The 17,538-nt window shown below is 31.1% G+C and overlaps 1 protein-coding gene across 1 annotated transcript in view; it reads left to right on the top strand.

Moving 5' to 3' along the window:
• The window catches only part of LOC129232823 (serine/arginine repetitive matrix protein 1-like), a 48,127-nt gene extending 32,191 nt beyond the window's left edge, over positions 1–15,936 (top strand). The window contains exons 8-11 of the mRNA XM_054866921.1: positions 5,218–5,320; positions 6,906–6,966; positions 10,470–10,582; positions 15,800–15,936. Of these exons, the coding sequence (XP_054722896.1) occupies positions 5,218–5,320; positions 6,906–6,966; positions 10,470–10,582; positions 15,800–15,936 (414 nt within the window). The remainder of the gene's footprint in view (positions 1–5,217; positions 5,321–6,905; positions 6,967–10,469; positions 10,583–15,799) is intronic.
• Positions 15,937–17,538: the final 1,602 nt, after the last annotated feature.

Raw genomic sequence — 17,538 nt, 5'->3', positions numbered from 1 at the left:
ACAGAGACGTAATGAAAACCGCCATCTTTTGGCAACCATTAGAAACGATGGTTGGAGAAAAGTTTCTCATTAACTGTTATTAAGCCTTTGCTGAGAGGTTTAATAAAAGTTTTCCACGTTTTAACGTTAATCCATTTTCTTTTTTTAAAGGCTTTCTGGTTGTTTTTTAGATTGATCTAAAACAGATGAGAAATGTTGCACTGTGGCCAAAAATGTAAGGGGGGGGGGGCAATTTTAAATAGATTTCTTGTAGTGAAAAAGAAGTTTTATTATTTCAAACTCACGTGAGTGAAAAATCAATTTGTTTTGGAAAGACCAACATTGCACATGTGCACTGACTTTCCAATCTTTTATCATCCTGCAAGTATTTCCATTTTTCTGAAAGTTAAAAGCTATGTTAGCTTTTGCTACCTTTGATCTAATTATTTTATTTTTTATTTCAAGAATTTATTTATTTATTTTTTGCTATCAATAAATCATTAGTAGTTCTAAATTTATCTCAATTTTATTATTTCTTATTTACCTGTAAAAGTGTTTTTAATGCATTAAATAACATCCTAGTATCAAACTCCTACTCTGCTTGTTTTTACTGCAACAATTTTCAATTCACTTGGAGCCAGCTTTTTTTTCATGCCCATGTTGAACATTCCTCTTTATTGGATGTATTTGCTCGGATACGATGCCTTACCATTCAGTGAGGAGCATGCTTCGAAAATATCATGATATTTTTGAAAATATCCTATATTTTGATGCATATGGGATATTTTGATATATATATCAGATATTTTCAGTAATTATATCTAATATTCAATTTTACATTTCTATCCATTTTAATGGAGCTCATTTAGAATTAGGTGTTTACTAATTCTAACGTTTAATATTTAACGAGGCACTCTTAAGATGTATTAAAATTGTTAACATTACTTTGTTAAATTAATGATGTGTTAATCAGGGTTGGGTTTTGGACTGTCCAAAACTGGTTTAGGACAGGACAGGTGGTTTTTACCGTCCGAAACTGTCCAAAAGTGTCCGAAACTGTCTTAAACTGTCCAAAACTAAGATAGTTAAAGGGGTGTAATCTAATTAGGTCGTATTGACTGCAATATTCGTAATGCACAAATATAGACATAACCGATGTTTATTTAATGAGTTTTTTATAATATTTTTTTTCTAAAATGTTATTTTAAAAAATATTTTACTTAAAAAAATTGGCAATAACTACTACATAAAAACTTAGTTTTGTAACAGTTGGTAGAGTTATGAGAGGAAATTCACAACACTACCAAGACAACTAATTTCCGTTCCATTTATAATTGAAAGGAAAATTTTTAAATGTGCAATATTTAGGTGAAAAAAAAAGCTTAATTTTTTGAATGATTTTTTCAAATAAGTTTTACATCATGTTTTAACAAAAACTATTTTTTAAATCATAGATTAAAGAACAAGAAATTGATTAAACACTTATACTGTAAAACTTGTGTTATTCCCTTTTTAGTTCATATTTTTTAATACATTCTGAAACAACAAAAAATTGTAACTTATTGCATTTAAGTCAATTATTGCACTGTATTTTGAACACTTTCGTTTGCACACATGCATAAATGTCGAAAAATTTGGTTTATGGAGGAAAAAAAAAGTCCTGCATACAAATTGAAATTTTTCAATGAAGAATTTAATTTCTACATAATTAGATTGAAATCAGCTGCATAAATAAACTACATATATATTTATACTTGAATGTTCACATTGAATAAATATATTAAATAGTCAAAAAAATAATTTTGACACATTTTGTTCTGTTTTTGATATTTTCTCACAAAATATAGTTTCTCAAGAAATAGTTTTAGACACTTTCGGACACAAGGGCTTTGAACATTATGATAAAAAACTTGCCAACCCTGCTTTAATTTGCACACATGCATTAACAAAGGAAAATTTGGTTGCTATTATCAGAAAAAAAAAAACTAATGCGAAGAAATTGAAATTTTGATCAAGAATTCAACTTTAATGACTCTAGATTCAAGTCAGCTGCATAAATAAACTGAATGTTCTCCATTGAATAAATGTTCAATATAAAAAATTACTTCCATTCATTTTATTCTGTTTTTGATGCTTTCTCACAGAATGCAAAAAATACACTTTCGGACAGTTTTGGACACAAGAGTTTTGGACAGGACGGTAAAAACCAGGGTTTTTACCCTGGTTTTTACCGTAGTGTCCAAAACCTTGCCAACCCTGGTGTTAATGTATCATAAAAATATAGTACAATACTTTTTAGTTATTTTCAATAATAAATGAACAAGATTACCGTATTACCCTGCATTATTTGGCATGCCGGAAAAAAGCGAGGTTGACCAGGAAGTTCAAATTTTCCAGCACGCCGGATCATTCATTGTTTATTTGCAACAAAACAAAAGCAAATTTCCCCATTCAGTTCCAATTGTGTATTGCTCATAATGTGTGCTTGTTATTTATGGTAGGCAGGGTTGGCAAGGTTTTGAACACTACGGTAAAAAACACGGTAAAAACCCTGGTTTTTACTGTCTTGTCCAAAACCCTTGTGTCCAAAACTGTCCGAAAGTGTCCAAAACTATATTTTTAGACATATTATATTTACTGAGAAAGTATCAAAAACAGAACAAAATGTGTCAAAATTATTATTATTATTTTTTTTTTTTACTATTTAATATATTTATTCAATGTGAACATTCAAGTGTAAATATATAGCTGATTTTAATTTAGTTACGTAGAAATTTTAATTCTTCAATAAAAATTTCAAATTGTACCCATGAGTTTTTTTTTTTACCATAAACCAAATTTTTCAACATTTATGCATATGTGCAAAAGAAAGTGTTCAAAATATAGTGCAATAATTGACTTGAATGCAATAAATGACAATTTTTTGTAGTTACAGAATGTATTATATTAAATATGAACTAAAAAAAGAATAAAATATGTTTTAAAAAATATAAGTGTTTAATCATCAATTTCCTGTTCTTTAATCTATGATTTAAAAAAATAATTTTTGTTAAAACATCATATAAAACTTATTTGGACAAATCATTTTTTAAAAAAAATTAAGTTTTTTTATTATTATTTTCTTTTGGCACCTAAACATTGCACATTTGATGACATTTTTTTGAGTTATAAATGGAATTGAAATGAATTGTCATGGTAGTGTTGTGAATTTCCTTTCATAACTCTAACAACTGTTACGTAAGAAAGTTTTTATGTAATACAGTTATTTTTTAAAAGATATTTTTAAATAAACATTTTGTAGAAAAATATTATCAAATACTAATTAATTAAACCTCATTAATATCTGTATTTAAGCATCATGAATATTGCAATAAATAGGAATTGATTCGATTACACCCCTTTAGTTTCAGCATAGTTTTGGACAGTTTCGAACACTTTTGGACGGTAAAAACCACCTGTCCTGTCCTAAACCAGTTTTGGACTGTCCAAATTCATGATTTTTTTAAATAAATTATTTTACATTATTTTTAGAGAGGCGAGTTTAATTTTTATTTATTGAATAGCTATGGTAAATTCTTTAGCACTGGCTTAGGGGCGGTTACTTACTGCTTAAATGTTTGCTGAGTTTTAATTTAATTTTTTTTATCATTCATTATTTAATAATATTTTTCTCGTTAAAATAGCAAATGACATTGTTAATATTTTACAAAATTAAACTGTTTATAAATACTAATAAGATCTGTATAGAACTTATTATTTTTTTAAGCTGAACATATATTTTTTTATAGCATTATTTTTTTTTTCCTAACCTTGATTTTTCCGGCATGCTGGAAAGGACCAGTGATCCTCGAATTTTGCGGCATGCTGGATAATGCAGGGTGATACGGTACTATGATTAACATAATTTTATATTGAAAGTACTAGAGACGTACCGAGTAGCACTTTGGCCGAGTACCGAGTACTCGGCCTTTCACTACTCGGCCGAGTTACCAAGTACCAATTATGTTTTAAGAAGAACCACCGACACACCTGTGATGAGTTTTGAACTTATTGGAATAGTAGTGTAGACCTCCTTGTCCATATAATGGTTTTTAAAACTAAATTCCTGCTAAAATTTAACTACGCATTATCTAAAAAAATTTGTTTGTGTCAAAAACTTTACAAAAAAGATCATTTTTAAAATTAAAAATAAATAAAAGGTATGATTAATCAAGTTTTAATTAAAACAAATTACAGTAAAATCCCTCTAATGCAGACACTAACAGGACAATTTTTTTTGTCCGCAATAGAGAGGTGTCCGTAGGACAGGGGTTTAAGAATGTTATTTGCATTGGAACTGGGGAATTAAAAATTGTCTGCATAAGAGGAGTGTCTGCCTTTGAGGGGTGTACCTTAGGAGGGTTTTCACTGTATACCAATCAATTATAGTTCTAGTATGCCAAATATAAATAATTTTTAAAAGCAGATAAAACAAATGTGCAGGAACACTGCAGACACGTGTTTCTGCCCCCCCCCCCCCATTACAGGGAATGTCTTTTTCAGTGCATAACATGTGAGCTAAAGAATGAAAAGACATTCGACAAAAAAATCCGATCGTTGTCTTTAAATCCACGAGCTCCCATTTTGTGCATTGAAAAAAGAATTCCTTGTAACGCCAAAACACGTGTCTGCAGTATTCCTGCACTGTACTTTTAATGTTGTTTTATTTCTTTTTATTTTTTAAGCAAAGATATTTTTATATTTTTATAACTAATTTTTGGTTGAAGCAAAAATCCATTTTTAATATAAAATTCCATATTTACCTTTACTTACCTTTTTTGCATATTTTTTTTTTGCAAACTTCATTATTCTCAAAATTTAAATTTGACTTATAAATTTTAATTGTAAATGATTGCAGAATATAATGCTTGCTCTTTTTTTTTTAAATTTTAGTATCTGTCTTGGACAATATTCAATTTTTTGCAACTACTCGGTATTGGCCGAGTATCTGATCAGAATTTGGCCGAGTACCGAGTACTCGGCAAATTGGCCGAGTAGGCCGAGTACTGAGTAGTTACCGAGTACTCGGTACGTCTCTAGAAAGTACCATAGTTGAAATGATCAATGTTGAAAACATAATATTTTCAAATTAAATAATGTGCAAACCCTGAGTAAACCCAACATTCATGTAATAGCCCTTTTCGGGCCAATAAAATGGATTTGTGTTCCAACCTGACACTGGATTTGGCATCCTTTCAGGAGGACAGGGACCTGGACTACGACAGGGGACCCCCCGTGCGCAGCTTCCGACCGCGGCCGGACTCCGGGGCCGATCCGGACTACAGGTCCGACAAGTACTCCGGTAAGTCCTCTTGGATTTTTTAACACTAGCATACTTGCCAACTCTTCTGTTTCTAACGGGAGACTCCCGTTTTTTTGCTTCCTTCTCCCGATTTCCCGTTTTTTACGACTTTCTCCCATTTTTGCAGTTTTTTTCAGTCAATCATCAAAAAGTTTCACTTCCTTCTCAATAGATGGCGCCCTTTTCTGGTCTACCAATGTCAAGGAATAAGAGTTTTTCCAATTAATAACTCTTTTAGTAAAAATTAATTTTTTGGAAGCTTTCCACATTGCATGTTCAACGAAGCACGTGCTTTGCCGAAAATGGCAGCCGATTTCAATCCTTTTGCATCTTGAAATTATTTCATTTATTTTGGATGTTTGAATCTATTTTAACGTGTGCTACCCTATACCTACTTATTTTATATTGTATTTTCATTATATATTGATTTCCTTTTTTTTCGGAATTTAGTAATTAAATTTTTGTAGCTACTTTTCTGGTAGTGACTGGAAAATGTACGAGACTTTAAGCAAATTCACTCCTTATTATCTATTTTTTTTCCTTTGCAGTATATTTTTCTTGCTACTACCAATTTGCTTACATCTACAAAAACTCCCCATTTCACTTTAAATTTAGTATTCATGTTATTTAACAGCATAATTTAATAATTCTGTATTGAGGATATGGGGATGGTTAATCACCTCCATACCTCTAGTAAAATCTGTTTTTTTCTCCTTCGAAGTTTGGCAGGTATCAGGGTTGCCACGCCGCAGGGAAACCTGAAAACAGGGAAACCACAGGGAATTCAAAAATCAACAAAAAAAAGCAGGGAAATTCCAGGGAATTTCGAAAACTTCCTCAAAAACCTGGAAAATACAGGGAATTTTCTTTCCTTCTTAAATTAAAGTTACAAAAATCAATTCTCAAATATATAAACTACCAAAAATTAAATAAATAGTAATAATTATAATGAGAATATTAATAAAGTTCAGAAATAAAGTAAAATAAAAAATGGTAATTTTGCTTGAAAGTTTTTTTTAAAAGTAAGTATTAAAATATTTATCATAAAAATAGAATCTTGAATTTCGTGATAATTTAGAGTGTATGAAATGAGTCATCAATAATCATTGTTCTGGGTCACTTATACACTTTTAAGTCCATGATTAAGATAAGTTTTTTTTTTTGAATAAAAAGTTGAATATATTCAACCACCATGCTATTATTTCAGTTCTTATGAATTCTTATTTATTTTCCCTTATTTATTTAGGAATTTGTGTTTCGTTTTTTTACCCTGTGGTGAAATTATCAAGATATGAATGTTCTTTTCCAAATAATCAGTGCTCGCTCGTTTGTAATGTTTTATTTTCATACAGGGAAAACACAGGGAATATTTTTTTCCAAAATTGAGTGGCAACTTTGTTAATAATTCTGTTGTGAAGATAGGTTACTGGTGAATCACCTATATACCTCCCTTTAGTGGAATCTCCTGTTTTTTTTTTCTTCGAAGGTTGGCAAGTATGGATTGAAAATGTAATTGGCGGGGAAAAAATGTAAAAATTACTTTTCCCTGTCATGCGTGTTCCTAATTTGTTTTTTCTTTCCTCAGCCCAAGCTCCTCCCAGGCCACGCCCCAGCTATCCACCTTCTCACCATCGCCCACAAGAGAGGTATTTGAAAATTATTTACTTTTTTTCACTAAAAGTTTCTCCCTATAAACCCTGAAAATTTCCCGATGTTCTCTTTTGAAGGGCCCTTAAAACTCCCGATTCAGGGTTTTTAGGCTCTTGGGAAAACCTTGAAAAAAGGTTCAATTTTCAAAAGTTTTAACTTATCTAGTGCTTGATTTATTGAGAAGTTAATTGGATTGTGCTTAAAAGTTTTGAAACTCATTTCTTGAATGCAATTTTATGTGTACAATGTGCGTAATACATGCTTCGTGAAAAATTGTTTCCTGTGGTTTGAGATTTCAATCCGTTTGCATCTCGTAAATATATTGATATTTTTTAACAAATAGATTTATTTTGACACATGCAAGCTAAGATTAGCTTATTTTGTTTTTTATTTTCACAGACAAATTTATTTAGAGCAGGATTCGTTGATTTAAATCAGCTTGATTTAAATCGTGATTAAAATCATAATTTAAAACAAGTGATTTCAAAAAAAAAAAAAAAATTTTTTTTGATTTGAATTAAGTGATTTTTTAACAAAATTATTGATTAAAATCAGTTGATTTTACTCTTATAAATCTGTATTTTTAGGATGTATTGCTCTAAATTTAACTGCACTGCATTATACTATCTTTGCTTCCACAGGCAAAACTACATAGAACGCTCTTTCTGTGTGTGTAACAGATTTTCACTCTATTGCTTTTTGCTCCAAAATTACAGTTTAGAACAGAATAAAAGTTTGGAGTTTTTCTTATACACTATGACTAATATGGTTCAGAGAGGAATTGTTGAACATATTATTTTATGCTAAAACACACATGATAATGGAAACCATAAAAAGCATAAAACAAAATCTCACCTTAAAATACACCACCAGCTCAGTTATTCATCCGAGGATAGAGATACAGACATGTGATTTTTCAGTATTTTTACTGAATTCAGTACTGTTTGAGCGAGCAAAATACTGCATGCAAAAAAAAAAGAAGGGGCATTGGAAGTTAAAGTCGACATGATCCACTTAATTTCATACTTCCAATGATAATAATCTGTTATATAGATACAAACAGACATGGGAGAGCTTTCAGCTGTAGTAAAATATACTAAGTATTACTTAAAATACACCGCCAGCTCAGTTATTCCATCCGAGGACTGCAGTTTCGTGCTTATAAGCACTCATCAGCCTGGAATAGGAATCACATGAGCTGGAGGCGAAAAACCTCTTAAGGGAGCCAAAACAAACTGGTAGCTAATGTAGAATTAGAACACCAGATGATTGACTGCATCAATGGTGCGGTTCAACTCAAAGATTGATGGCTAAGCATGGTATTTTGTAGTAAGTTCAACTACAAAATGCAGTAGTTCAACTTAAAACTAAGTTGAACTATTTTGTAGTAAGTTATCGCCCTAAGCCAGGGCTAAGGCAGAAATATTTAAAATACGCCGCTAGCTCAGTTATTCCTAGTTCTTCTAATTCTACATTAGCTACCAGTTTGTTAGGCTCTCTTGGCTCCCTTAAGAAGTTTTTCACCTCCAGCTCACGTGATTCCTATTCCAGGCCGATGAGTGCTAAAAAGTACGAAACTGCATTCCTTGGATGGAATAACTGAGCTGGCGGTGTATTTTAAGTATTTCTGCCTTAGCCCTGGCTATAGGGCGGTAACTTACTACAAAATCACATCTTATTTAAGCATTATAACTTAGTTATAAATCTTAAAATATCATTGAATAGTTAGAGATCTTATCTTAATTTTAAAAGTAACTTGAATGGATTCATCTGTTGTATGAAATATATTATGTTTATAAATGGTAAAGTAATTAATATCTAAAAAATTTTGAACATTAAATAAAATTTAAAAAATCTGATTTAAATAAAAAAAATCCGACCTTTCTAATTTTTAAAAAAAATCATGAACTCTGATTTAGAGACATGCCAACGTTTAACCCGTGCCTCAAGAAAAAGGACTTCCTGTGTTTAAGATTTTCATCCTTTACGTCTTGTAAACAATTTTCTATATTTTTTACAATGGGAAATCCTCTCCCCCGCTGATTAGTTTACTTCGTGTTTGTTTTTAATAAGTACAGTCGAACCTCAGTATATCGAAGTAGCAAATTGCCAGAAAAAATTTCGATATATAGAAATTTCGATGTACGGAAATTATCTTATTTTATCATAAAAATGTCCTAAAACATTAAAATTAAAGCTAATTTTTTTGTATGCAACCCTATTTCTAATTTATACGAGCATCGGATTAAATGAAAATTAATAATTAAAAAATTAACAGAAATGACATTTTTGCGCCTTCGTACATCTTCATTCTTCGGCAGTTCAATTTGATCCGCAACATTAGGGGATTTTCGTTTCGACGATGGTAGTCGAGAGAAAGGTGAAAAATCAATCTACTTAACTTGAATGATTTTCACTGAAGCTAAAAATACTAGGAACGATAATCAACAGGCAAAAGGGATAACTTGAAACTGTTTTAATATATATCTGGTTGCAACTAAGATTTGAAATAAACTTGAGGGAATTTCAGAACGGAACAATGACCTTTCTACACACCCCTCAACCCCTGATTCCTAATGAGTTCCATAGCAACCTTTAGTGAACAAAATTTTTTCCCCTAACCTTTATTTTTCATGAGACAAACAGTTAAAAGTGGGGGGAAAAAATCTACAAATGTCTTGAAATTTTTTTCGATATATAGAGATTTTTTCGATATATAGAAACAATTTTTCTATGTGATGAACATAGAAATTTGCTGGGATTTCAATGTATAGAAAATTTTGATGTGTGGAAGTTCGATATATGGAGGTTCGACTGTATAAATTAAATTATTGGGAAACGTACCAGTATTGAACACATGCTTCGAGACATTGCTTCCCTAGTGTAAGATTTCAATCCTTTGCACCTTGTAAATGTTTTAATACCTTTTTTTTACTATTGAAAGTGTATTTTTACACAGATACTTGAATTTAATCATTGTTTGTTGGTCATCATATTTTCTTTTTTTTTTTTGGAAAAATATTGAATTTAAACAAATGAACTTATAATATTTTAATTTTACTTTTGTATTTCAAGTGTAATCTTTACTAATAATAAAGCTGAAAGTCTCTCTGTCTGTCTGTCAGGATCTCTGTGATGCTCATAGCGCCTAGACCGTTCAGCCGATTTAGTTGTTTAATTCAGCATATACAGAGAGAGAGGTATCCATGTAGTTTTGCCTGTTGAAATTAAGATTGTGTAGTGCAAAGTAGTTAACATTAACGCAACACATACTATGAATGCAAAATTAATTTGTACAAATAAAATGAACTGATTTTAATTTTAAAAAAAATCACTTGATTTAAATCAAGGTGATTTAATTTAAATCAACAAACCTTGTGTTGAACTGAAATAAAATCTATTTTGTTTATAGTTCTGTTATATTTTTTGAATCACCAAAATTGCCTTAGTTTTTCTCGGGAGATTTTTCTTCAGTTGATTCCTTTTTTCTGTTTTTCAGAGATGTAGTCCCCATCCCCCGCAAGGAAGTGGGGGCCCGCCACCACGTCAGGGCCCCCTCTGACGACGGGAGGCCCCACTACAGGCCGGAGAGGAGATACTCGGGACCCAAAGGTGAGAGGGGCCCCTTTTTAAGCACGGCCAATTTGAGCTCATAATATAATAGTTGTTACTAAAGGTAGGAGTGGTCTGAAAAAAAACCCAGAAATTTTTGAGGAAAACCAGTTTTTTTTAAAAACTTTTTTAAGGGGGGGGGGGGAGTTTATCCACGCTGAGAAAATTGAAATCTAATATTTCTAGCTAAATATAATGTAATCAAACTTAAATATTCAAGTCATTAAAATCAATTGCAGTCGAACTCATGATGAACGCAAACTGGCCATTGTGTTCTTGTTCCAACCAATTTTTGTTGAAGCAAGGTCATTAAACATCATAAAAACCAGGGGTAGAAGTGATCAACTTGTCACATATAGGACATTTTCCACAAAAAATATAGGACAAATATAGGACACATTACATGAATAGTTTCGCTATGAAAAAAGAAATAATACATACATATTATTTATTTATTCTTATCAGTGATTTTCGTTAAAAAAAAAAACCCTCAAACAAAATTATAACTTACACCTGAAATGACTTTCCTGTAGTTGAAAGAATAATTTTTGAAAAAAGTGTGCTTGGTAGACAAAAAAAAGAAAGAAATTTATTGGTAATTAACACAGCAACTCACAATTTTTGCATCGATAGAAGTGTCACAAACATAACTTATATAAATAAATAAAAACCGTCTTTGTGTTGAGAACTAACAGGAAATAACCAATGCTTTGTAGCACAAATATACAGATATTTTGTTCCATAAAATTCCACAAAAAGAAAAGATTGCAAAAAGACTATTAGAACATTCCAATCAGAAAATGCACTGAACACAAAAATATACCAGTGAAAACAAAAACCGAAAAAAACCACATTGGAAAACAAAACAAATTGCTGTTGCCAAACGCAAAGTTCTAAAACCGACTTCGGAATTCGTTCTCGAAACTCCACCCACTACGGTGACGTCATATTGCTGTGGCCAATGAGAGAAGATGCCTGTTGCAGGATTTAGTGAGTTGCGTTTCTTAATTTGAAATTCGTTTGCACATGTATTTTCGACGAAAAATCCGAAGTCTGGTAGTTTATTTACTGTTATTTTAAAGAAATAAATTGGATAAAAAAACAGGAATATAGGAAATATAGGACATTTTCTAAAAATATAGGAAATATAGGACGATTTTCATACTTTTTTTGAAAATATAGGATGTATAGGACCACTTCGACCCCTGTAAAAACCCATAGTTGTATTTATTTATTTATTTTCTATCATTCTGTTCAACATCGAAGAAGGTAGTGGATTTGTTTGAACTGTTTTATTGTTTATTTCTTGTGTTGTTGGTTAACAGATAATGCACATTATCCGAGATTATTGACGATGGGGGTCACACAATGATATTAGAAGCAATGAGGAGGCACTACATAACTATCTTGATGGAAAAAATATTCCAGTTTTTGTCCTTCAGTTTGCCTCCTACTCTAATAACATGAAAGCAGGGTTACTATGCAGGGATGAGATTTTTCCGGCTTTTTCTGTTGACTTTTAAATCCTTTCCTCCTTTTTTTGCCTCCTTCATTCCTTATTTTTCTCAAAAGTGGGAAAAAAATGATTTAAAAAAAAAAATTTCTGTCCCCAATTTCTTATTCTTTCTGTATTTTCTTCTCAAATCTTCATCCTCCGCCATATCTGCCAAAAACGTACGTTTTGGAATCATGCCAACGACGTCAAAACACGTACTGCGCCGAAAGCTGCATGCCTCGTCTGAGATTTCAATCTTTTTGCATCCTGCGAGTATTTCAATTATTTTTAATGTTGGGTGGTTTTTTACTATATGCTACCTTATATCTGCTTATTTTATTCATCATTTCAATAATATTTTTAATACTTTAATTCATTGTAGAAAAAATGTAGAAGTTAATCAAAAAATGTGGCATAGCACCCACATCCTCGAATTTTATTGAAACTTGGCATGGTTACTTTTTTTTGTGTATTTATGAAAGTGTAAAAAATATTTATGGTGGCTTTACAGCCTGTTAAAAGTTTTGAGATTTCATGATTAAATGAGGCAGCTGCAAGTTGTTCTTTTGATTCCAAAATCTTATTAGGAAGTCTTAAAAACAAATTTAGGGTTCCAATGCGAGGAGAAACCAATCGTTTATACAGATATATTTATTTATTTTCAATTCTTACTATGAAAAGTATGTTCTACCGCATAAAAAATTTTAGACTTTCTCTCCGTTGTAAATTTTTACTTTAGAAGCAGACCTTAATTTTAAAATTTATGTTCTCATTGTTTAATGCTATAAACTCAAATGTTTTTATTGGAAAAAAAGTTTTTCTCTAAAAAAAATATGAAAAGTTGACACTATGGTGTGATGCAGTCAAGATTGACCTCTGACTCCCCCAACCCTTTGTTCAAGGACTCGGGTTAGAAATTGTTGCCTCTTTTTCAAAATTTAGATTATTTAGGAATAAATAGAAATGTTACAATGCAGCAAATTGTACAAAATTATTACTTATACTTAATTAAATACGTATTACCTTTAAAACTGGTAAATTAGCCATTTTTTGTTGAATTTTTGAATATCACGGCTTCCAGGATCTATTTTGATGCAGTTTTGAATATCATCCCTTTTACCTAATTTTTTTTGTATTTCCTCCTTTTTGCTCTCCCTGGCTATGCCACAGGGAAGCCTAAAAATACAGGGGATTCAAAAATCAACCAAAAGTAGGGAAAAGCAAGAAAATCTCCAAGTTTTCAAACCTTTAAAGTTCAGCGAATTTTGCTTTATTTTAAACTTGAAGATATAAAAATCAATGCTCAAATGTATAAAGTAATCAGAAAAAAATATTAAAAATAATATTTAAATAATGAATATTTACCTAATTTTAATTGTTATTTATTTTATTTTATTTATTTATTTATTTTCGTATTTAAAAGCAAAAAATAATTTACTGTATTATATATGGCATGCCTCTTGAAATTTTAAGCTAGTTTAATCTGGAAAGCATGATATTAGTCATCAATATTTATTGTTGTGCTTAACTTTTGCATTTTTATCTTAAAATTTCCAAGTAATGATTTGGATGTCTTCTTTTTTTTTTTAGCACTAGAATTATGAGAAGTATTATTTTGATCTTAAGCAGAAATTTTGCTAACTCTGTATTTTCATAAAAAGCTTTAATCCTGCCTTTTTCTTTTCCCGAATCATCTAGCTGTTAGATATGTAAAGGTTTCTAGAAAATTGTGTGTGTGTGTGTGTTTTTTATTTATTTATTTATTTAACCCCTTCAGACCTGGTGTCCGGTAGACCGGACAACCACTTTAAACAGCTGCTAATCATTTAATAATTGATTTAATTAGTTGATTTTTTTCGTAGTTGACTGTTTACATTCTGCTTATTATAATCTGTGAAATAATTTTTCGTTTTGGGATTGACAACACTGACATATAAAGATTGAAAGATAGAGAGTGGCTCATTTTTCCAACCATGAATTTTCATCCGAAAAGCGAGTTTTTTTTCCTTATTTTTAAAAAATATATAATCTTTAATTAATTGTTTCAAACGCTTATATTATGTTTTATAATCGTTTGTAGAACATTTTATAATGAAGTTTGTCTGGTATTTTATCGTTTTTGAATATGAAATATTGATTTCTCAAGTATAAGTTTGGAATATTGGACGTGCCATAACTCTTTTAATTTTTCTCCTACAAACTCAAAATTTTGTCTATAAGATACCCTTTACCATAGTACACCGTGTACCAAATATCAACAATTTTGGTCAAATATTTCATAATTCCAACTGAAGAGGTTAACCAACAATTGTCACTTTGACCCCTTTGATTTAAAAAAAAAAAAAAGCAACTACATTTATTAATGCTGAAACAAAACAGAAACTCAAATTGCCTCTAAGTGAGCATCAGCCGCTAATTTCTGAAACGTAACTTAATGCAACTGAAACAGTACAGGTTATTTTAAAACTTTTTAAAAATATTATGTAACCTTAAAACCTCTGTATCCTTTAAATAACCTGCATTTATTGCAGATATGTTTATTTTAGATCAATTTTTACAAATATATAACATTATGTGGGGAACCATGCAGATTTCTTCTCGTAGGGTCGAAAGACCCCCACCGTAGTTCTAGGTCTAAAACGACTGACGTAATCCCAGCGTCAAGTTAAATATAAATTATTCAGTCACCTTTCTATTATTTCAGTTTTTTGAATTGTTCTTCATCCCTTCCCCCCTTCTTTTTTTATACAGATTTATTTATTTTTTCTCACTTATGATCAAACTGTTAGGAAGTTAATGCTCTAATTAAAAAAAGTGTTTGCTCTTTTTAATGTTGCATATTCATACATGAAAAACGTGCGGAAATTTTTCGCCAGAATGGAGTGCCTCTGAAAAGTGAAACATAATCGCCAAAATTTAAAACGATAGATTTATCCAATAGCTTTTAAGAAAAACATCTTAAACGAAAAAGTCTTGTGAAAACTTTGATTTGCATACTTGCCAACTCTACTGTTTTTAGCGGGAGACTCCCGTTTTTGGCTTCTATCTCCCAATTTCCCGTTTTTTACGATTTTCCCAAGTTTTTTCAGTCAATCATCAAAAAGTTTTACTTTCTTCTCAATAGATGGCGCCCCTTTCTAGTCTACCAATGTCAGGGAATAAGAATTTTTCCAACTAATAACTCCGTTAGTAAAAATTAATTTTTGGAAGCTTTCCACATTGCATGTGCAACGAAGCACGTGCTCTGCAGAAAATGGCAGCAGATTTCAATCTTTTTGCATCTAGAAAATATTTCAATTATTTTGAAAGTTTGAAGTTATTTTAACATGTGCTACCCTGTACCTACTTATTATATGTATTATTTTCAATGTATATTGATTTTTTTTTCAGATTTTAATAATTAAATTTTGGTAGCTACTTTTCTGGAAGAGACTGGGGAATGTATATAACTTTTTAAGCAAGTTCAGTACTTATTATTAGGTTTTTCCTTTGCAGTATGTTTTTCTTGCTGCCAACAATTAGCTTATATCTGCGAAAAATCCCCATTTCACTTTCAATTTAGTATTCATGTTATTTAAAAGCACAATTAATAATTTGAAGATATGTCGCTGGTGAATCACCTATACACCTCTAGTGGAATCTCCTGTTTATTTTTCTTTAAAGGTTGGCAAGTATGGATTTGTGAGAATCAAATTCAAGATTTTTTTTTTGTTCCGTTTCAGTGGAGAGGAGTACTCAGGATTGGGACCGATCCAGGGAGGAGTACCCTCGCAGGAGTGAGGAGTACTCCTCCCTACCCGCCCCTCCTGGGAGAAGAGGAGTGACGGACCCCCCAACAGGAGCTCCTACTATGACGTGAGTCTCCTCTTATATTTCTTTCTTCTCAAGTTTGACGCGCCTGTGTATATGTGGCTCCTTAACGGATTCTTTTTTTGACCGAAGGAAGGCTTGATCAAAAGTAGTCTTAGTGGACAATTCCCTATTGGGGCATTCCACGGTATTTTTGACATTATGTATAGTCCGTAACGTGACATTTTTTTGCTATAACTTTTTAATTTACCGTTTGATTTGCAAATTATTTTAATTTGAGCTGGTGTGTTGGTAGGAAAAGATCAAAATAAAATAATATGCTAATCAAACAGTAAATTAAAAAGTTATGGCAAAAAAGGTCACGTTACGGACTCTACATAAATGTCAAAAATACTGGGGAATGCCCCTATTATGAAATTTTTTTATTCAGGGAAATCCCATTATAACATAATACAGTCGGACCTCTATGTATCGAAGTAGCGAATTTCCGGGAAAAAAAATCTATACATGAAATTTTGATATATAGAAACGATCTTATTTTATTGTACAAATCTCCTAAAACACTAAAATTAAAGCTAATTTTGTGTCCAATTTCTAATTTATACGAGCATCGGATTAAATGAAGGTTGAGAAATAAAAAAATAACAGAAATTACATTTTTGCACAATCATACATCTTCATTCTTCTGCAATCAACTTGATTCGCAACATTGGGGGGGGGAGGGGTTGACAGTGTAATCGAGAGAAAAGTAAAAAATCAATCTTCTTGACTTGAATGATTTTTACCGAAGTTAAAAAGACTAGAAATGATAATCAACAGACAAAAGGGATAACTTGAAACTGATTTTACAGTGTTACTGGTTACAACTTAGATTTGAAGTAAACTGGAGGGAATTCAAGAACTCCAGAACGAAACAACGACCTATCTACACACCCCTCAAACCCAGATTCCTTATGAGTTTCGTAGCAACCTTTAGTGAACATCATTTTCTCCCCCTAACCTTTATTTTTCATGAGACAAACAATCTGAAGTGGAAAAAATAATCTACGAATGTCTCGAAAATTTTTTCAATATATAGAGATTTTTTCGATATACAGAAACAATTTTTCTATGTAATGAACATAGAAATTTGCTGGGATTTCAATATATAGAAAATTTCAATATGTGGAAGTTCAATATATGAGGTTGGACTGTACTAATTTTCAACAAAATAAATTTTCAGTTAAGATTTAACCCCCCATTACATTACTTGAATTCCCTTACAACGAAACTCCGATTCAAACAAAATTTTCAGCACCTTGAAGTTCGATGTAACGGGATTTCGCTGTCAATCAATTTAAGACAGGTGTCTCTCGTATAACACGGCACTTCTACAACACAGTTTCGATATTGCACAGTACAAAACTTGAATTTAATGCTTCATGGTTTTGATATAACACGAATGTTATGTTTAAAGAAGATGGAATTTCATTTTATGTTTAATACATTCTGTTAACGTTTGATAACTCTAATAAGTACGGTCGGACCTCCTTATATCGAAGTAGCAAATTGCCGGAAAAAAATTCGATATATAGAAATGATCTTATTTTATCCTAAAAGCCTCCTAAAACATTAAAATAAAAGCTAATTTACGTGTATGAAACCCAATTTC

This window comes from Uloborus diversus, unplaced genomic scaffold (assembly GCF_026930045.1).
Source record: "Uloborus diversus isolate 005 unplaced genomic scaffold, Udiv.v.3.1 scaffold_14, whole genome shotgun sequence".
NCBI classification, from domain to species: domain Eukaryota; kingdom Metazoa; phylum Arthropoda; class Arachnida; order Araneae; family Uloboridae; genus Uloborus; species Uloborus diversus.
The sequence above is the reverse complement of the archived record's forward strand: the minus strand, read 5'-3'. Positions and strand labels throughout refer to the sequence as shown.